Source organism: Balaenoptera physalus, assembly GCF_965194825.1.
Source record: "Balaenoptera physalus genome assembly, chromosome: 17".
NCBI classification, from domain to species: Eukaryota; Metazoa; Chordata; class Mammalia; order Artiodactyla; family Balaenopteridae; genus Balaenoptera; species Balaenoptera physalus.
The window spans coordinates 84610703-84632479 of NC_138895.1; the positions used below are offsets into that span (position 1 = coordinate 84610703).

The 21777-nt window shown below is 49.7% G+C and overlaps 1 protein-coding gene and 1 long non-coding RNA gene across 2 annotated transcripts; both read left to right on the plus strand.

Annotated features, from left to right (window-relative positions):
- Positions 1-1300: 1300 nt before the first annotated feature.
- On the plus strand, positions 1301-21745 carry LOC309646839. The gene is made up of 2 exons (XR_014255624.1): positions 1301-1473; positions 21409-21745. It is a non-coding gene; the product is annotated as an uncharacterized lncRNA (long non-coding RNA).
- On the plus strand, positions 5652-14080 carry ZNF696 (zinc finger protein 696). The gene is made up of 4 exons (XM_082433501.1): positions 5652-5683; positions 6738-6800; positions 7065-7169; positions 12435-14080. Exons 3-4 carry the CDS (start codon positions 7154-7156, stop codon positions 13538-13540), a joined length of 1122 nt encoding a protein of 373 aa, XP_082289627.1. The 5' UTR covers positions 5652-5683; positions 6738-6800; positions 7065-7153; the 3' UTR covers positions 13541-14080.
- Positions 21746-21777: the final 32 nt, after the last annotated feature.

The following is a 21777-nucleotide window of genomic DNA, read 5'->3' on the forward strand; positions in this document are numbered from 1 at the left end:
ATGCAGGGAAGTGTAGGGCCAGAGCGCCCCGTGGCCCCCTAGTGGCGGCCCTGACCGAGGCCTAGACGAGGGCTCAGGCGCTGGGGAAGAGCAACTGGGGCCTGGTTGTGTACAGCCGTCAGGCGACCAACGGTCTTTGCATGTTAAGGGTTATTTTAAAAATAGGATTAATATGCCCAAAACATATGTACGACCTACTAGTGAACGAAATATTTGCGGGCTTGTACTACGGGCTTATCCCCGACCTGAAACAGTCTTGTCCCTTTCATAGAAATGGACGCGGATAGCCGGGGCGCCGCCAGGGGCGGGGCGCCGCCAGGGGCGGGGCGCCGCCAGGGGCGGGGCGCCGCCAGGGGCGGGGCGCCGCCAGGGGCGGGGCGCCGCCAGGGGCGGGGCGCCGCCAGGGGCGGGGCGCCGCCAGGGGCGGGGCGCCGCCAGGGGCGGGGCGCCGCCAGGGGCGGGGCGCCGCCAGGGGCGGGGCGCCGCCAGGGGCGGGGCGCCGCCAGGGGCGGGGCGCCGCCAGGGGCGGGGCGCCGCCAGGGGCGGGGCGCCGCCAGGGGCGGGGCGCCGCCAGGGGCGGGGCGCCGCCAGGGGCGGGGCGCCGCCAGGGGCGGGGCGCCGCCAGGGGCGGGGCGCCGCCAGGGGCGGGGCGCCGCCAGGGGCGGGGCGCCGCCAGGGGCGGGGCGCCGCCAGGGGCGGGGCGCCGCCAGGGGCGGGGCGCCGCCAGGGGCGGGGCGCCGCCAGGGGCGGGGCGCCGCCAGGGGCGGGGCGCCGCCAGGGGCGGGGCGCCGCCAGGGGCGGGGCGCCGCCAGGGGCGGGGCGCCGCCAGGGGCGGGGCGCCGCCAGGGGCGGGGCGCCGCCAGGGGCGGGGCGCCGCCAGGGGCGGGGCGCCGCCAGGGGCGGGGCGCCGCCAGGGGCGGGGCGCCGCCAGGGGCGGGGCGCCGCCAGGGGCGGGGCGCCGCCAGGGGCGGGGCGCCGCCAGGGGCGGGGCGCCGCCAGGGGCGGGGCGCCGCCAGGGGCGGGGCGCCGCCAGGGGCGGGGCGCCGCCAGGGGCGGGGCGCCGCCAGGGGCGGGGCGCCGCCAGGGGCGGGGCGCCGCCAGGGGCGGGGCGCCGCCAGGGGCGGGGCGCCGCCAGGGGCGGGGCGCCGCCAGGGGCGGGGCGCCGCCAGGGGCGGGGCGCCGCCAGGGGCGGGGCGCCGCCAGGGGCGGGGCGCCGCCAGGGGCGGGGCGCCGCCAGGGGCGGGGCGCCGCCAGGGGCGGGGCGCCGCCAGGGGCGGGGCGCCGCCAGGGGCGGGGCGCCGCCAGGGGCGGGGCTCCTGTGACCATTGAAGAGTTTTGGGTTGCGAGCTTAGTTGAGCCTAGTTGGTCTTCTCTGCGGTTATAGGGCTGCGAGAACAGGGTAGAGCACAGACCCGGATGTGGATAACGTTGGTGGGAAGTGGCCGCAGTGGCGCTCCGGACGCGTGCCCCTAGGTGAGACCCGTGTACTGCCTGGTGGCTTGTTTGATAGAAAGTTCAGGAGCGGAAGTCGGGCTGGCGTTTTCGGAGTGTTGGTTTTGCTAAGAGTAGCCCTCAGAATACTGGAGGTTTTCCCTTGTGATGCGTCGGCAAGCTTATTTCTAGTTTTTAGATCATCTTTTTGTTTTTTAATATTTATTTATTTACTTATTTGGCTGCTCCAGGTCTTAGTCGCAGCACTCGGGATCTTAGTTGCCTCGTGGGGGATCTTTTAGTTTCTGCACCGCAGATCTTTAGTTGCGGCTTGCAGGCTCTTAGTTGCGGCATGCAGGATCTAGTTACCTGACCAAGGATCGAACCCAGGCCCCCTGCATTGGAAGTGTGGAGTCTTAACGACCGGACTACCTGGGAAGTCCCTAGATCATCTTTTTAAGATGTTTTAATTTTTATGTGTGCTTTATGATTTTTATAATTTTTTACAAATAAATGCAGTGCGTGGTGGGCGGGTACTCAGCGTTTACTGATGCCTCTGCTGTGAAAAGCCTCAGCACACAGGGTGGGCTGGCAGGAGACTGGTGCGGGGAGCCCCGTTTGGGTGGGATTGCGGGAGAGGCTCCAGAGGGGCCCCGGGGATGGCGGGGAGTCCAGCGGTGGGAAGGTTGCGGGTTGCAGGTTGCACGTACTGAGTAGGCTCAGGGCTGCTCCGGCTTCAGCTCTTGCGTTCTGAGGCTGGTTTTGGTCCCAAAGAGGTAACTGTTTAGGCTGTTGTTGGGGGTCCAGACTACCTGGTTCCTCCCCTCCTGGCCCTGCTGCTGCTGCCCAGCCACCTGCTGGAAGGCCTGTCCACTGTGCTCGGCCCCTCATCTCTCCCCCTACATTGTGGCAGGACTGTAGGCCCCAGCTGCTCTGGGCAGTAAAAGGGAACTGGGAAGACCCGGCGGGCTTCGTCCACCTTTCTGTTCTGCACCCGCCGCGACCAGCAGCATTCCAGTGGCACGTGTTTTGTTGGCCCTGGATGGAGGAAGACGGGCAGAGCAGAGCCACTGACCAGTGGTGAACAGGGACCTCTGGCTTCCAGCGGGGAGATTCGGTGCCCATCTGTCAGCACCGCGCAGTCGGGCTTGACCGAGCGAGGTGTGGTGCTTGCCTTCTCCATGTGCCAGCTCCTTCCTCTGGAAACACAGTCTCTCTCTGGGCGTTAATATCAGAAGAGGTGATGAACACAGTGCAGGGCTGTCCAAGGAGGGTGTGGCTGGGAGCAGGCAGACTGAGTGCTATCTGCACTGTCCCCCTGGGGCTGTTAGTGGAGGAACAGACCACGTGCGCGCTTGGGGCCTCAGGCCAGCCTGAGTTCAGCCCTCCCCACCTCGTGCCGGCCCAGCCCTGGCACCACTGAAGCCTGTCCGCCCCTCTGGGCACTGGCCAGCTCTCCAGTGCCCAGGGCCTGGTCCTGGAAGCTGAGTGGTCCCACTACCCATGAACAAAGCAAGCGACAGAAACCCCTCAGCACTGGCTCGGGCAGCACGCGGGATTAAGGAGCTGCTTCAGGAGCCCCAGGAATGTGGATTTTCTGGCCTGTCAGAGAGGTCTCTGTCCGCTCCCCGCCTCTCATCTCTGCAGGCCCCATGTGGCCTCGGGCTCCAACCGCTGACCGGCCTTCCCCAGGTCTGACACCATCTCAGCCCGGGCTGCAGAGTACAGAGCCCTCTCTCACCCCAGCTCCTGGAGAAGCGGGTGGTGGGGGTTCCAGAATGATCTAGGGGAAGAAAGGGAGAGGAGCACTCCCCAGAAGGAAGGGGTCCCGAGCAGAAGCAAGGCACAGGCCCCCAGATGCACCCCTGAACCTGTTGGAAAAGAAAAGCCAGTGCACGTCCCATGAGGGAGCCATTGTTGTAGCCTCTGAACAAGAAAGCTCCCTCCGGGCACCTGGTTGTAGAAGCGACACGTGCGTGATAGGAAACTGGGACATGTGGGAACATGTGGAGAAGAAAACCATTCGCCACCTGCGTCCAGGGGTGTGGTTGTCGGCCTCATCTGCACCATCGGAAAACAAACTCAGTATGCAATTTATGATCTGCTTTGGGGCTTAAAAACAAAACAGGCTTTCTCCATGTTTTACAAGATCTTCAGTGACTGCTGTTTGTCAAGATTTCACTTTTTGATAAAACTTTTGACAAAGCCCATTTTCCCTATTATATAAATAGAATATAGCATAGAAAATTTGGGAAGTGGGGAAAAGTAGAAAGAAATCACACTAGTTCACACCCCATGGCAGAAATGTACCTTTTAATTTTTTATATCTATACAAATTCTTTCTTCCCCGAATCTTTTTAGAATGGATTGCATCCATTATGTCTCTTGGTTCCATAACCCTTTAGTGTGTTTTTCCTATACTCAACGATATTCTCTTACAAAACCACAGTGCAGGTACCAAATCCAGGTAATCGGACATTGATACAATGCTCAGCAAAGCGAGGCTTCTCATCGTGCTCGCGGCATTTTCCCTCCAACCCAGCATCCATTCTGGGATCCTAGCCTGCCTGTGGTCACTGTGTCTCCTGAGGAATCTATAGTGGGGAGCAGTTCCTCAGCCTTTCTTTTCTCCCGAGATGGTTTATTAGTTGCAAGGCGGAAAATGGTACCCACACAGTCAAAAAACCAGAGAACTGTGTGATCAAAATGATCACTAGCCAGTGAAGAGCCCGTGGACACCATGTCCCTCCACGTGACGCCCAGAGGACACGTGGTTGCAGGATTCCAGCTGGAGAGGTGCGACCTGCGTCCAGTGATGTGGAAAGGGAAGGGAATGGGCAAAGCTCAGAGGGAGGCGGGAATGAGCCTGGTGTGTTCAGGGAGCGGCGGTGACCGGTTTCACAGTTGGGGGGAGCTGGAGGAAGAGGTGACACTGGACAGGTGGGTGGAAGCCGATGGAGGTAAGGCCTGCTGCCATCCAAGCACTGGGCCACCATCGAAGGCCCAGCCCAGCTGTGAGGGTGCCAGTCTCCACCTGTGCTTCTGTCTGGGCTAAGAACCCGGGGTGGGTGCCAGAGCAGCAGACTTCCATAGAAGGAGAATCTTGCGGAGGGACATTGTCAGGGACCAGGGGGTCATTTCAAGGGCTCTCTGGGCTGTGGGGTTTCTGGAAGCAGGTTAGAATGAGGTGGCTGAGGAGAGACCACAGGAGTCATCTACAGGAAAGTGCCCAGAGCACGGAGAGACAACTCAGTGATGGGCTGGGGACAAGACATTCGTCGCCTAGGCCCCACGACACGTGTCTAAGGCAGACGCTGTGAAGGTTTCTCAGCCGGGATTAAACACAAGAGCACCCACTCTGCAGAGGACCCCAAGGCCGCCGTTCCTGTGGGAAGCCTGCAGCCCCACGTCACGTGTGGAGCCCAAAGAACTCCCGCCCTCGGGAACTGAATCCTGCCCACAGCCACGTGAGACCCCAGTCGTGGCCAACACCTTGCCTGCAGCCTAGGAGAGACCCCAGCCCAGGACCGGCCAGGCTGTGCCCGGACCCGTGCAACCCAAGGAAGCCGTGAGATCATAAACGCGTGATGCTTCCAGCCCTTAAGTGTGTGGTCATTGAAAACCAGCGGTGAGGGAACCCCGGAGAATGTGGCGCGGCGGCCGGACGCGCGGGAAGAAGGGGATTTCTGCGCTGCCTCTGGCTTAGCAGGGGAATCCACCTGCCGAGGACCAGCCGCTGTGAGGCTCTGGCGCCCAGGCCGGGCAGGCTCGGGGCGCCCTCCCCTCGGCGGATCTTCTCCATGGGGAAGCGGTCCCTGCGGTTCTGCCTGCTTCTTCCCCCGGGGTGCTCCCCCTCCTTTCTCCAAGAGCGCTGACTTCATCCGTCCGTGCATTCGCTCATTCCGCAGTCAGCAAGGTCACCTAACCAGGCTTACTCCCCGGACCTCAGGCCTGGACCTGGTGGAGGCCACGCGGCCCAGGGCGGGGGCCCGGGAGGCGTCCCAGAGGTGCGGGGAGTGAAGCCCTGCAGGGGCGGGAGCGGTCGGTGTGAAGGTGTCCGGACAGCAACCCAGGGTCTTGCACGCGAAGCTAGGGAATCCGCCCATAACTCGCGAAGGCAAGCTCACACCGCCCCCTTGCGGCCTCCAGGGCAGCTGAGTGCAGGTCCTCCGGCGCCCTAGAACGTCACCGGAAGTGCCCGAGCCGCCCGGGAGAGGGAGGTGGCGCTTCCGGCGGGCGGCGGGGGCTCCGGGTAAGTGGCAGCGGACCGGGGCCTGGGCAGGGGATGGCAGATGCTGGGCCGCGCCCGCGAGGGAAACAGAAATATGGGCGCAAGGACGGGCCGTCCCTACGGGGCACGGGGCCCTTGTCTGTCCTGGGCTCTCCCTGCGAAAGGGCTCACATCCGGGAGGAGAGCGGAAGCGGGGGGCGGCCCTACCCCCGCCGTGTGACGGCCCCGGGGACAGCCTTCCCCGCCCATTGTGACGACCAGTGTGAAGGCCCCGGGACAGCCTCAGACAGTTCCCTGAAGTGAAATCACAGTATGATTTTTAAGGCCTTTGTAAGTCATCGAATTACCCGCCGTCCAGTGCACTTTTTCTTCTTCCAGCGGTGTATGAAGGTGCCAGTTTCCCCTAATCGTCTATATGCTCATAAGGTGCCACTGTTTTTAACCCTTTTTTTTTTTTTTTTTAATATTTTACTTATTTTAGGCTGCGTCGGGTCTCAGTTGTGGCTTGGGGGAACTTCCGCTTAGGTACGCGAGCTCCTCGTTGTGGCACCTGGGCTCTTCTAGTTGCGGGCGCATGGGGTCCAGAGTGTGTGGCTCCGTAGTTGTGGCGCTCGGGCTTAGCTGCTCCGTGGCATGTGGGATGTTAGTTCCCCGATCAGGGATGGAACCCGTGTCCCCTGCACTGGAAGGCGGTTTCTTAACCACTGGATCACCAGGGAGGTCCCAACTACTTGTTTATTTTCTTCTGCTGGTTACCTGTTCATAAATTTTACTAGTTTTTCGTGCTTTTTGATGTATATATAGTGGGTTTTAGATATTGAGGATATGAATCTTTGTGTTGCAAATATCCCTCCCGTTTTTTGTTTTTTGTTTTTTTTTTCCTTTCTGTTTTTGACAGTAAATATCCTTGTGTAGTTAAATCTGTCACACTTTACCTTTGGTGGCAAGCTTAGCAAAAGCATTCCTCAATCCAAAATTGCGCCACCCAGATCGTTACTTTTTTGGTTTCATATATTTATATTCAGATCTTTTATCATTATCAAGAAAAAATGTAAATACATAGAAATTTTTCCAGACATCCGAGGACTGACTAAAGGTGCTGGTTGGTTCCTGGTGGAGCTGAGACCACAGCGGGCAGGTAACAGGTGCTGCCACATCTGTCTCTGCTCTTGATCTGCTGGGGGGGCAGGGGTCGGGGAGCCAGCATGGCCTAGACAGTTCCCAGAGGGTGTCCCGTGGAGCACTAGTTTCTGGGATGTCTGCTTATTCAGACCTTGATTTATAGTGAGGTGGCTCCTTCAGGGCCCTCTGGGCAGGCTCTGACCCTCCCTTCTCTGAAGGTACTCTGACCTCACCTCCCCTCTCCCTGTCATTTTCTCCCCTTTCTTTCTCTTTCTCCCAGGCAGGTGTCCCACTACTGGTGTTTCTGCAGGAAGCAGCAAGCAGAGCCCCAGCCTGGGTCCGCAGAACGCCACAGAGAGGGCTACCCTGATGGACACATGCACAGGTGAGGGAGGCAGCCAGGCCCAGAGGGCCATCCTGGGATCAGGGACGTGGGGACAGCTTAGGAATCGGGGCTCCCAAGTCCATCTGCCTGGCTGCTACCCTGGAGGTGTTACTAGGCTTGGGCAGCTTCTAACCATCACAGCTCCCCACCCCCGCGCCTGCTGTGCTCCCTCAGCCCCTCCCTCCTTTGCTCTCCTGGACACACTCTACACCCTGCTCTCTCCTTTCTCTGGTCCCCCCACCTGGAGACCTCTGAGAACAAGAATTTTATTTTTTAAATTATAGTTGATTTACAATGTTGTGTTACTTTCAAGGGTACAGCAAAGTGATTCAGTTATATGTACATGTTCTTTTTTGTGTTCTTTTCCACTATAGGTTATTACAAGGTAATGAATATAGTTCCATGTGCTATACAGTAGGACCTTGCTGTTTACCTGTTTTATATATAGCAGTGTGTAGCTGCTGGTCCCAAACTCCTAATCTATGCCTCCTTCCGCTCCCTTTCCCCTTTGGTAAACATAAGTTTGTTTTCTGTGTGAGTCTGTTTCTGTTTTGTAAATAAGTTCATTTGTATCATTTTTTAATTTTTTTTTAATTTTATTTTTAAAATTATTTTGGCTGCATTGGGTCTTCGTTGCTGCATGCAGGCTTTGCTCTGGTTGCGGCAAGCAGGGGCTACTCTTCGTTGCAGTGCGCGGGCTTCTCATTGCAGTGGCTTCTCTTTGTTTCGGAGCACAGGCTCCAGGCACGCGGGCTTCAATAGTTGTGGCACGCGGGCTCAGTAGTTGTGGCTCGCAGGCTCTAGAGCGCAGGCTCAGTAGTTGTGGCACACGGGCTTAGTTGCTCCACGGCATGTGGGATCTTCCCGGACCAGGGCTCGAACCCGTGTCCCCTGCCTTGGCAGGCGGATTCTTAACCACTGTGCCAGCAGGGAAGCCCCTGTATCATTTTTTTAGATTCCACATATAAGTGATATCATATGATATTTGTTTTTGTCTGACTGACTTCACTTAATAAGATCTGTTGCTGCATGTTGTTGCAAATGACATTATTTCATTGTTTTTATGGCTGAATAGTATTCCATTATATATATATATATATACATACACATATATATACATACATACCATATCTTCTTTATCCAGTCATCTATTGATGGACATGTAGATTGCTTCCTGTCTTGGCTACTGTGAATAGTGCCGCTATGAACATTGGGGTGCATGTATCCTTTCAAAATAGAGTTTTTTCCGGATATATGCCCAGGAGTGGGATTGCTGGGTCATATGGTAGTTCTATTTTTAGTTTTTTAAGGAACTTCCATACTGTTCTCCATAGTGGCTGTATCAATTTACATTCCCACCAACAGTGCAAGAGGGTTCCCTTTTCTCCACACCCTCTCCAGCAGTTATTATTTGCAGACTTTTTGGTGGTGGTCATTTTGACCAGTGTGAGGTGGTACCTCATTGTAGTTTTGATTTGCATTTCTCTAATAATTAGCAATGTTGAGCATCTTTTCATGTGCCTGTTGGCCATCTGTATGTCTTTGGAAAAATGTCTGTTTAGGTCTTCTGCCCATTTTTTTGATCGAGTTTTTTTTTGTTATTGAGTTGGATAAGCTGTTTGTATATTTTGGAAATTAAGCCCTTGTCAGTCGCAATGTTTGCGAATATTTTCTCCCATTCCATATGTTGTCTTTTTGTTTATGGTTTCCTTTGCTGTGCAAAAGCTTTTAAGTTTGATTAGGTCCCATTTGTTTATTTTTGCTTTTATTTCTTTTGCTTTGGGAGACTGACCTAAGAAAACATTGCTACAATTTATGTCAGAGAATGTTTTGCCTATGTTCTCGTCTAGGAGTTTTATGGTGTCCTGTCTTACGTTTAAGTCTTTGAGCCATTTTGAGTTCATTTTTGTGTATAGTGTGAGGGAGTGTTCTAACTTCATTGATTTATATGTGGCTCTCCAGCTTTCCCAGCACCACTTGCTGAAGGGACTGTCTTTTCACCCTTGTATATTCTTGCCTCCTTTGTCTAAGATTAATTGACCATAGGTGTGTGTGTTTACTTCTGGGCTGTCTATTCTGTTCCATTGATCCATATGTCTGTTTTTGTGCAAATACCATGCTGGGGTTTGGTTTTTTTTTGAATTTTATTTATTTTTTGATACTGCAGGGTCTTATTAGCCATTTTATACATATTAGTGTATATATGTCAATCCCAATCTCCCAATTCATCCCACAACCCTCCACGCACCACCCCCCACCGCTTCCCCCCCTTGGGTCCATACGTTTGTTCTCTACATCTGTGTCTCTATTTCTGCCCTGCAAACCAGTTCACCTGTACCATGTTTCTAGGTTCCATATTAACATACGATATTTGTTTTTCTCTTTCTGACTTACTTCACTCTGTATGACAGTCTCTAGATCCATCCACATCTCTACAAATGACCCAATTTCGTTTTATGGCTGAGTAATATTCCATTGTATATATGTGCCACATCTTCTTTATCCATTTGTCTGTCTATGGGCATTTAGGTTGCTTCCATGACCTGACTATTGTAAATAGTGCTGCAATGAACATTGGGGTGCATGTGTCTTTTTGAATTATGGTTTTCTCTGGGTATATGCCCAGTAATGGGACTGCTGGGTCATATGGTAGTTCTATTTTTAATTTTTTAAGGACCGTCCATACTGTTCTCCATAGTGGCTGTATCAATTTACATTCCCACCAACAGTGCAAAAGGGTTCCCTTTTCTCCACACCCTCTCCAGCATTTACTGTTTGTAGATTTTTTGATGGTGGCCATTCAGACTGGTGAGAGGTGATACCTCATTGTAGTTCTGATTTGCATTTCTCTAATAATTAGTGATGTTGAGCAGCTTTTCATGTGCTTCTTGGCCATCTGTATCTCTTCTTTGGAGAAACGTCTATTTAGGTCTTCTGCCCATTTTTTGGCTGGGTTGTTTTTTGAACATTGAGCTGCATGAGCTGTTTATATATTTTGGAGATTAATCCTTTGTCCGTTGATTCATTTGCAAATATTTTCTCCCATTCTGAGAGTTGTCTTTTCGTCTTGTTTGTAGTTTCCTTTGCTTTGCAAAAACTTTTAAGTTTCATTAGGTCCCATTTGTTTATCTTTGTTTTTATTTCCATTACTCCAGGAGGTGGATCAAAAAAGATCTTGCTGTGATTTATGTCAAAGAGTGTTCTTCCTGTGTTTTCCTCTAAGAGTCTTATAGTGTCTGGTCTTATATTTAGATCTCTAATCCATTTTGAGTTTATTTTTGTGTATGGTGTTACGGAGTGTTCTACTTTCATTCTTTTACATGTAGCTGTCCAGTTTTCCCAGCACAACTTATTGAAGAGACTGTCTTTTCTCCATTGTATGTCCTTGCCTCCTTTGTCATAGATTAGTTGACCACAGGTGCGTGGGTTTATCTCTGGGCTTTCTATCCTGATCTATATTTCTGTTTCTGTGCCAGTACCATATTGTCTTGATTATTGCAGCTTTGTAGTATAGTCTGATTCCTCCAGCTCTGTTTTTTTCCCTCGAGACTGCTTTGGCTATTTGGGGTCTTTTGTGTCTCCATACAAATTTTAAGATTTTTTATTCTAGTTCTGTAAAAAATGCCATTGGTAATTTGATAGGGATTGCATTCAATCTGTAGATTGCTTTGGGTAGTATAGTCATTTTCACAGTATTGATTCTTCCAATCCAAGAATATGGTATATCTCTCCATCTGTTTGTATCATTTTTAATTTCTTTCATCAGTGTCTTATAGTTTTCTGCATACAGGTGTTTTGTCTCCCTAGGTAGGTACCATACTGTTTTGATTACTGTAGCTTTGCAGTACTGTCTGAAGTCTGGGAGGGTTATGCCTCCAGGTTTGAGGAACAAGAATATTAATTCTTGGCTTTGTCTCACCAGGGCCCAGCAGTGTCAACTGGCCTAGGCTCAGGGTTGGTGACCAGAAAGTGTGTGGTGGATGAGAATCTGGCTGGCCTCCCACCCACTGGCCATCTCTTTCTTGGGCTCCAGGCCTCTCTGTTCTGAAGAGTTCAGGCCACGTTTGGGGGAGGGCTCGTATTCAGTTGCCTGTTGTTGCTGTTGTTGAATTGTCACATGACCTGTGCTAACAACCAGGCCATCTTCCTTTGGCAAAGACACATGCCATTTCAAGCTTTTCCCCATCATACTCTACCCTAAGGTTCTGGTTCAGCACTGGGAGCTTGGTGAGAACATGACCGTGGCTCCCCCAAACACACGTGTACCTGCTCTCCTGGGAAGTCACAGAACCCCCGTGTCGGGTGGTTCAGCCACCCTGTGTCCCTACACATCATCCCTTGGGGGTGAGTTGGGGATGACCCAGAGGCGCAGCCATGGAGCCACCCTTCGGGCCCAGTACTTCCAGACCACCGTCTCCCTACCCTGTCTGACCCTAATCCTGACCAGATCCGGCCCAGACAGCACTCTTCAGTCTCACAACTTGGGGCTAAATTTTAGCAAATGCCACCATACACAGAGTGTGGAGCAAAACAGGTCACTAAAAACAGTCCATTCAGAAAAGGAATAAAGAGAAAGCACCCTGTCTGGGTTGCTGGCCTGAGCATATACTATGAGATGTACGGCCTGAAGGGCGGTGAGGCTGAGGGTGGGGTCCCAGTGTCAGAGTGGTGACCAGCATCTGTGCCAGGGGACTGAGCTTCTTGGTTAGGACGTCTGGCAGCAGCCCAGGTTCTGCCTTCCGGGAAGACTTCTGGGCACTTTGGGCTGGAGGTGCCTGTTGGGGGCAGCCTGTGCATTCCAGGATGTTGAGCAGCCTCCCTAGCTTTTCCCCACTAGGTGCCAGGAGCGCCCCCTCCCCACTGTGACACTGGAAGTGTTTTCAAACGTGGCCACACGTGCTTGCTCTGCTGCCAACCACTTCTCTCTGCATTCCAGGCCATGAGGCCATACCAGGGGGTCACCAGAGCCTGGGGGTCTGTCTCCCCCCACTCGTGAGACCAGGCAGACTGAGGTTAGAGGCTTGGGCCTTTTCTGGAGTCACAGGGAAGCCTGCTGATTAGCTCTCCCCCAGTCCCTTGTCCATTCCTGTGACCACAGGTGTTAGAAGTCGGGGAGGAGAGCTGGGCAGGAGGAGGACAGGCGGGATAATGGGTGTCTGCTGCCCACTGGCATCTTACCATTTACTGTCATCATGTGGCTCTCCCGTGCCATCTGTGTGTCGTTAGCAGAGTTCTACGTTGTGCATCTCTGCCCCTGTTTTCCAGCTTTTCTAGCACAGGCACCGAGTGGTGGCCCGGCTTCCTGCTACGCTGCTTCGGTGGCTGAGAAAGGGGCTCAGAGCCCAGGGCTGATGCCACGGCAGGCAACCTTAGAAGAAGGGGGACGCCGTGGACAGGCTGTGCCAGGACTGTTACGGGGACCTCCCCAGGCACTGCGGTTTCCAGACCCTTGTGGGAATGAGGAAGCTGGAGAGAGGCCCAGAGATACCCCTCGGGGACCAGTTGTTTATGAGGAAACTGGAGGGCAGAATGGCCATGAGGACAGTGTGTCCAGGTCAGAGGTCACCCTGAATGCAGCCTCCACGGCCAATAGGAGAAGCCACTGGAAAGGACAGCCTTACCGATGCAGCACTTGCGACAGGAGCTTCAAATGCTATTCGGATGTGGTGAAACACCAGAGCATTCACTCTGGGGAGAAACCCTACGAGTGCAGCGACTGTGGGAAGGCCTTCATCCACAGCTCCCACGTTGTCAGGCACCAGCGCATTCATAATGGAGAGAAGCCTTACGTTTGTAAGGAGTGTGGGAAAGCCTTCAGCCAGAGCTTCAACCTCATTAGACACCAGAGAATCCACACGGGAGAGAAGCCCTATGAATGTGCTGAGTGTGGCAGGTCCTTCAGTCAGAGGTCAGACGCCATTAAGCACCAGAGAATTCACACTGGCGAGCGGCTGTATGAATGCAGCGAGTGCGGGAAAACCTTCATCCACAGCTCAAACGTCGTCCGGCACCAGAGAATTCACCACGGAGAGAATCCTTACGAATGCAAAGAGTGTGGGAAAGCCTTCAGCCAGAGCTCCAACCTCATTCAGCACCAGCGGGTCCACACCGGGGAGAAGCCCTACACCTGCCAGGAGTGTGGGCGCGCCTTCAGCCGCAGCTCCTTCCTCAGCGAGCACCGGCGCATCCACACTGGGGAGAAGCCCTACGAGTGTGGCGAGTGCGGCCGTGCCTTCAGGGCCCTGTCGGGCTTCTTCCGACACCAGAGGATCCACACTGGGGAGAAGCCTTTCCACTGTGCCAGGTGTGGCAGGGCCTTCCGCCTGAGCTTTCATCTCATCCAGCACCAGCGAGTTCACGGCACGGAGTGAGCCTGTTGGGGGGTGAACGTGGAGTGGAAAATTGAGTAAATAAGATTGGAGTGTGGGTACAACGCCCTTCACTTTTTGCCCATGCCCCCAGCTTTGTGTACTTCACCCCACAGGAAGAGGATAAAACTGTCTTGGTGGTCTCCAAGCCTGCCCGTGGAGGCCTGCAGTTTGTCTACCGCCGCCTGTCCAGGAGCACCAGAAAGGAAAGAGGAGCCTTGGGGAAGGAGACGTGATGGCAACGTGTGCCTCGGAAGTTAATTTATTTCATTTTCACAGCACTGGGTTTTTCCTGAAGTATAATTTACATACAGTGGAACGCATAGATCTTAAGTGTTTCGTTTTATGAGTTTCAACAAGTACAATGTGCTTTGACCTTTACGCCCACCACACTCTCAAGATGTAGACTATTTCCATCACCCCAGAAAGTCTCCTTATGCCCCTTCAAGTCAGCCCTTTATCCTCAGAGGCAACCAGTGATCTCGTTTCTGTCACTATAGTTTTGCTTGTTCTAGAACGTTATATAAATAGTGATATAATTTATACTCTTTTATGTCTTTTTCCCTTTGCTTAATGTTTTTTGAGGTTTATCCATGTATCAGTAGGTTTTGGGGGTTTTTTTGTTTTTTTTTTCAGTTTCATAGCTCTTTTGAAAAATCAAGAATCACTTTCTACCCTGTATCAAAGCTATATGCTTATGTCTGTGTCTTTCTATCAAAGTATGAGCCCCTGTAGCTAGAATTATTTTAGCACAGCCCCGGATACAGGATGTGCACTCCACAAAAAAATAAGTACATGAACTATGGAACTATGCAGGGGAGTTTATGAAAGACAGGCATAGAGGAAAGACCACAGGCTTGGCCGGAAGGAGGAGGTACTGATTCACTTGTTTTCACGCCATTTCGGAGTATACAGAACTCTTCTCAGGCTCAGGAAGGTAGTATAAGATAAAGCAAGTTTAAGATGTTTGTACTTCCAACAGACCTTTCCTAAGCACTTAGCTGTCCAGGCTCTTATGCCACTGTTGTGGGAAACACAAAGCCACTGTGATGGCTGCATTCAAGGACTTTGTAGGTAAAAGTCCAATAACAGAAGTATATAGAGGGAACTAGTGACACAGGAGAGCAGTAAACAAGACTGGGGCAAGGGGAAAACTGGGGTGAACACCCAGGGGAGGGGATTCCTGAGCAGATGGATTAAATGTTGTGTACAAAGCAAAGGTCAGGGCACACTAGGGGAATGTGAAGAGCATAAGAAATGTGCTCACCCATAGGACCTTCCAATTCGTAGCTGGGAGATTAGACAAAAAGGGTATGTAAAACAGTGTCTAGGTAAGCTCACTGCTCATGATCTGATATTTCATATCACAGTACAGTAGTGTTATAGATACCTACAAATGCTATTTGCCAGATAGGAAGGGAGAGGTGTCTTTGTTGGGGATGATACTCTGTACATATCATAAAACTCTGCTGTAACAATCTGAGTGAGGTCATGTTATTGAAAGTTTACTGTAATGACTAAGACAAATATGAGCAGTCACCTGGCCACAAGTCCTGGGGGTCCAGCTGCAGCACCCAAATCCGTCCTAGTCAAGCTGTGGTTTGGCGCCACTTCGTGGGAACTGTCTGGTCTACTTTAACTACTGACTGAATTATTTGGGTCCTGTAGCTGGCTGGGACTTCCAAAATAGTAGCTCAGTTCTAGGGCTCTTGTTGGCACCTATTTCTTTTATGGTGTGAGCTTAGGCCACAGGGTTGTGCAGCCTGTAGGGGCAGAGTTGCCCTCAGAGTGCATTCAGTGGCACCACAGCTATTGGGCTGCTGACTCTTGGGCCAAGGTAAGGTGGAAAGCTAAGCCTGGCACTCCCATGCTAAGCCAAGACCCAGGTTTGTGCCTCTCAGGTAGCTCTTTTTGGAGGAAAACTTTCCCTACTTAGACCCTGTAGTGTCCCTGATCATGAGATCAAAGCAATGAGCTTACAGAAATCATCAAGTACACAGGAAGGTGAGTCTCATTGACTGGGGGTCAACAAAATCAGCAAAGAACAGATATAAAACCACAAAAACTGCAGATACTGAAATTGCCAGATAATGCAGGCAAGAGAATAGTTATGCATGAAGTGTTTAAAAAAACCAGACACCTTCCCACTAAAATCTGGAACAAGGCAAGGATGCCCACTGTCACCATTTCTATTCAACAGATAGTACTGGAAGTCCTAGCCACAGCAGTCAGACAAGAAAAAGAAATAAAAGGTATCCAAATTACAAGGGAAGAGAGAAAATTGTCATTATATGCAGATGACATGATAACTGTATATAGAAATCCCTAAAGAGTCCACACAAAAACTACTAGAACTGATAAACAAATTCAGCAGGGTAGCAGAATACAATATCAACATACAGAAACCTGTTGCATTTCTTTACACTAACAATGACATATTGGAAAGGGAAAGTAAAAAAAAAAAAATCCTTTTTAAGATGGCATCAAAAAAAAAAACTTAGGAATAAACCTGACCAAGGAGGTGAAAGACTTATATGCTGAGAACTATGAAACATTGATAAAGGAAACTGAAGGTGATTTAAAATGGAAAGACATGCTTTTGGATTGGAAAAATTAATATTGTTAAAATGGCCATACTACCCAAAGCAATCTACAGATTTAATGCGATCCCTATCAAATTACCCATGACGTTTTTTCGCAGAACTAGAATAAGTAATCCTAAAATTTATACGGAACCATGAAAGACCAGAATTGCCAAAGCAGTCCTGAGGAAAAAGAACAAAGCAAGAGGCATAACCCTCCCAGACTTCAGATAATACTAAAAAGCTACAGTAATCAAACAACATGGTATTGGCACAAAAACAGACATATGGATCACCAGCATAGAGAGCCCAGGAATAAACCCACACACCTACCGTCAATTAATCTTCGACAAAGGAGGCAGAAATATACAATGTAGAAAAGACAGTCTCTTCAGCAAGTGGTGTTGGGAAAGTGGGACAGCTGCATGTAAATCAATGAAGTTAGAACACTCCCCCCCACACTATACACAAAAATAAACTCAAAATGGCTTAAAGACATATAAGACACGACAACATAAAACTCCTAGAAGAAAACAGGCAAAACATTCTGACATAAATCATAGCAACGTTTTCTTAAGTCAGTCTCCCAAAGCAAATGAAATAAAAGCAAAAATAAACAAATGGGACCTAATCAAACGTAAAAGCTTGAAAGCACAGCAAAGGAAACCATAAACAAAACAAAAAGACAACCTATGGAATGGGAGAAAATATTTGCAAATGTTGTGACTGACAAGGGCTTAATTTCCAAAATATACAAACAGCTCATCCAACTCAATAACAGAAAAAATAAACAACTCAATCAAAAGACCTAAACAGACATTTCTGCAAAGACACACAAATGGCCAACAGGCACATGAAAAGATGCTCAACATCTCTAATTATATTAGAGAAATGCAAATCAAAACTACAATGAGGTAACAACTCACACTGGTCAGGATGACCATCATCAAAAAGTCTACAAATAATAAATACTGGAGAGGGTGTGGAGAAAAGGGAACCCTCCTACACTGTTGGTGGGACTACAAATTGGCTTCCATACTATGGAACACAGTATGGAGGTTCCTTTAAAAACTAAAAATAGAGTTACCATATGATCCAGAAATCCCACTCCTGGGCATATATCTGGAGAAAACTAATACCAAAGGATACATACATCCCAATGTTCATAACAGCACTATTCACAATAGCTAAGACATAGAAGCAACCTAAATGTCCATCAACAGGTGAATGGATAAAGAAGATGTGGTATTAGGTTGGCCAAAAAGTTCATTCAGGTTCGTCCATAACATCCGAATGAACTTTTTGGCCAACCGAATATATACATATATATAGATACATATATATATATATATATGTATCTATATATATGTGTATACACACACACACACACACACACACAATGGAATATTACTCAGCCATAAAAGAGAATGAAATACTGTCATTTGCAGCAACATGGGTGGACCTAGAGATTATCATACTAAGTGAAGTAAGGAAGAGAAAGACAAATACCATATGATATCACTTACATGTGGAATCTAAAAAAAAAAAAAATACAAATGAACTTATTTACAAAACAGAAATAGACTCACAGACATAGAATACAAACTTATGGTTACCAAAGTTAGGGAGATAAATTAGGAGTTTGGGATTAACATATACACACCACTATATATAAAATAAACAACAAGGTCCTACTGTATAGCACAGGGAACTACCTTCAATATCTTGTAATAAACTATAATGAAAGAGAATATGAAAAAACATGTATGTATGTGTGTGTGTGTGTATATATATATATATATATATATATATATATATATAAAGTGTAAATCACTTTGCTATACACCAGAAACAAACACAGCATTGTAAATCAATGATACTTCCATTTTAAAAAAAGAATAAAAAAGAAGACAGACACAGTGACAAGAAAGCAATAAGAGACGACCATTCATGAAAAGGCAGGCTTTTAAAGTAGAACTTTTAGGGGCTTCCCTGGTGGCGCAGAGGTTGAGAATCTGCCTGCCAATGCGGGGGACACAGGTTCGAGCCCTGGTCTGGGAAGATCCCACATGCTGCGGGGCAACTGGGCCCATGAGCCACAACTACTGAGCCTGTGCGTCTGGAGCCTGTGCTCCGCAACAGGAGAGGCCGCGATAATGAGAGGCCCGCACACCGCGATGAAGAGTGGCCCCCGCTTGCCGCAACTAGAGAAAGCCCTCACACAGAAACGAAGACCCAACACAGCCAAAAAATAAATAAATAAATGAATTTAAAAAAAAATAAAGTAGAACTTTTAGAAATGAAAATTATAATCACTGAAATAGAATTCAATTGGTAGGTTAAGCAGCAGATTAGACACAGCTGAAGGAAGCATTAGTGTAGTGGAAGAAACATGCACAGAGACCCAGGATACCACAGGGACGAGGAGATGGGAAACATGAAGGAAATGTTCAAAGATTTGTAGAAGAGAATAAGGTCTGACGTAGATGTGACAAGAATCCCAGGAGGAGAGAGTGAAGGAGAGGAGATACAGCAAGACCCTACACTGACCCCTGTGAGTATGCAGATCCTCTCCCACAGGCCATCCAGGCAGAGAAACAACAGCCAACCCCATCTGGTGAAGATGAGTGTCTGCATCCCCAGATTTAACCTCAACCAGTCTCCCCATAATCAGGCCAATGAAACAATCAATTAAAGGAGAGAATGTTGAAACTGTTTTCTATGTCCTGGAAGTTCCAGCCATTCTCAAGACCCAGAATCATCATCTTCAATGTTTAAGCCAGAGTGGACAACTGCCAGCAAGTCGTGCCAACCTGCAGCTGAGAACAGAGGGTCTGACTGCTTGGACGGACTTCCACAGCTTCTGGTGGCCCCTGTGCCACAATCACAGTACTGTGACTCTGCACTTTACACCCCACTCACAGCGTTCCAGCAAGGCTTCTCTGTATTTAATGAAAAACATAAATTCACAGATGCAAGAAGTATAATGATATGAAGCAGCATAAATAAAAAGAAATCCACACCTGGACACAACACAATGAGAACACAGACCAGCAAGACAAAGACCTTGAGGAGTCAGAGAAAGACACCATCACCAGCATCACAGTCACACCATCACCACCATCACAGTCACACCATCACCACCATCACAGTCACACCATCACCACCATCACAGTCACACCATCACACTGCTCAAGGCGACAGTAAGAGACAGAAGACAGTGGATTCGTGTCTTCAGTGCATTGAGAGAAAACACCTGTCCATCTAGAACTGCACGCCCAGCAAAATTATTTTTTATAGATAAGGTGAAAACAGACACTTATAAATAAGTAAAATCTGAGGCAGTTCTTCATTAAGCAATTTTCACTGAAAGGACTTCTAAAGTTTGTACTACAAAAAGAAAGAAAATGATTTCAGAATGATAGCCTTCGATACAAGATGGAGTTGGAGCAAAGAAGAAGATCGATGTGAGTGTAAACCCACACTGTGTGTGAGGACGTCCACTGGGCCCTGCACGGGGGCAGAAGGGACTTTCAGGTTCTAAGATCCTCCTTTGTTGGGAAGGGCTGTAACACACTTTAATTTTAGACTTTAAATATGCATAGTATAGTTTAACCTTAATTACTAAATATAAACGGTGTATATGTTTCCAGTCCAATAGGAAAAAAATGCAATAATTTAAAATGAACAAAAACTTACTATATCAACTAAAAAATAAATAGGAAAAGAAAAATCTGAAAAAAGCTAATCAGAGTAAGATGGTAGAAACCACCCAAATAGGTTCATAACCACAGTAAACCTAACTAGATGAAATGTCCAGTTAAAACAGTAAGGTTGGTAGGAGGGGCCTGTAATTAAGAACCACGGTACCTGTGAAGACAAAGTAGGCAGAGGCAGGAGTCCACCAAGGGGCCAAGGGGCCTCCGGAGGTGAGACGCCCGCCAATTTGCTGTGCGAAGTTCTGGGAAGGCTCTGTGACTGGAGGTGGTGGGTCTGCAGGGTCCTCACCAGAGAACAGGAACCATCTCGGAGAAACAACAAAGTCCTGCCATAAGGACCAACCTCAGTGGCAACTGCATTCAGCTGCTCCAGAGGCAGCAAGGCTCCCCTGGGCTCAGAACGCCCCCACCCCGTCTCCATGGATGGAAGGCCACCACCAGACAGCTGAGGAGGTTCTCGATGCGCGTGCGAGGTCAATCCAAAGAAAAGGAGCTTTTTACAAACTCAGAGGAAACAGAGATAGTGCAAGAAATGTAGAAAAGGTGAGCGAGATGGTAGTTAGTAACCTCACGGAGATCAAGAAGGAACGGTGTCCACTAAAAGAGAACAGAATAGGGGACTTACTTGGTGGTCCAGTGGTTAGGACTCCACGCTTCCACTGCAGGTGGCACAGGTTCGATTCCTGGTCGAGGAACGAAGATCCCGCATGCTGTGCACTGCAGCAAAAAAAGAAGAGAACAGAACAGTATTTTAAAAGGAACAATTCAAAAGAAAGAAACAAATCTTAAAAATATGTGATAAGTAAAATTAAAAACAAATTAGGGGGGACTTCCCTGGTGGTCCAGTGGTAAAGAATCTGCCTTCCAATGCAGGGGACGCGGGTTCGATCCCTGGTCGGGGAACTAAGATCCCACATGCTGCGAGGCAACTAAGCCTACACGCCACAACTACTGAGCTCACGTGCCTCAACTAGAGCTCACATGCCGCAAGCTACAGAGCCCACGCACCCTGCAGTCTGTGCACCACAACCAGAGAAGAAAAAACCCACATGCCACAACTAGAGAGAAACCCACGCACCACAACGAAGAGCCCGCGCGCCACAATGAAAGATCCCGCATGCCACAACTAAGACCCGACGCAGCCAAAAATAAAACTTAAATAAATAAATCAATCTAAACACACACACACACACACACACACACACACACACACACACACAAATTAGGGGACTTCTCTAGTGGCGCAGTGGTTAAGACTCTGTGCTCCCAGTGCCGGGGGCCCGGGTTTGGTCCCTGGTCAGGGAACTAGATCCCACATGCGTGCTGCAACTAAGGAGCCCTCGAGCTGCAACTAAGATCCGGTGCAACCAAATAAAAATAAATATTTTTTTAAAAAATTAGTAAGACGGTTGAGAGGTAAAGTTGAGAAAATCTTTTTAAAAGAATAAAAAGACAAGGAGGTGGATGATAAGATAGAAAGATTAAGACTAACAGGAGTTCTAGGGGGAAGAAAAGGAAACAAAATGGTGAGAATGAAATTATCAGAGAAATAATCTTAATTTTTCCCCAGAACTAAGAGACATGAATCACCAGAGCAAAAGCACCTCCCAGTACCCTCCACAAACAACAAAGGAAAACTGGTGCCGAGTCTCGACGTGGAGAACACAAGAGTATCAGTGGCGCGACCTTAGAGGGGGCAGGCCAGACAGCAGAGCCCATGGAGCACCGGGAATCAGATCCCGGGGACTTCCCAACAGCACGTCCCGAGTCGGAAGACAACAGAACAATGCTTTGAGAGTTACAACTGAAAATAATTTGCAACCTGTAAGTTTACGCGTATGGAGTCGTGAGTCCAGTGTGACAGTCGGATAACAATATTTTCAGACATGCAAACTGAAATTTTTTCACTGCTGTTCGTGAAACTTTTTTTCAGGAGGCT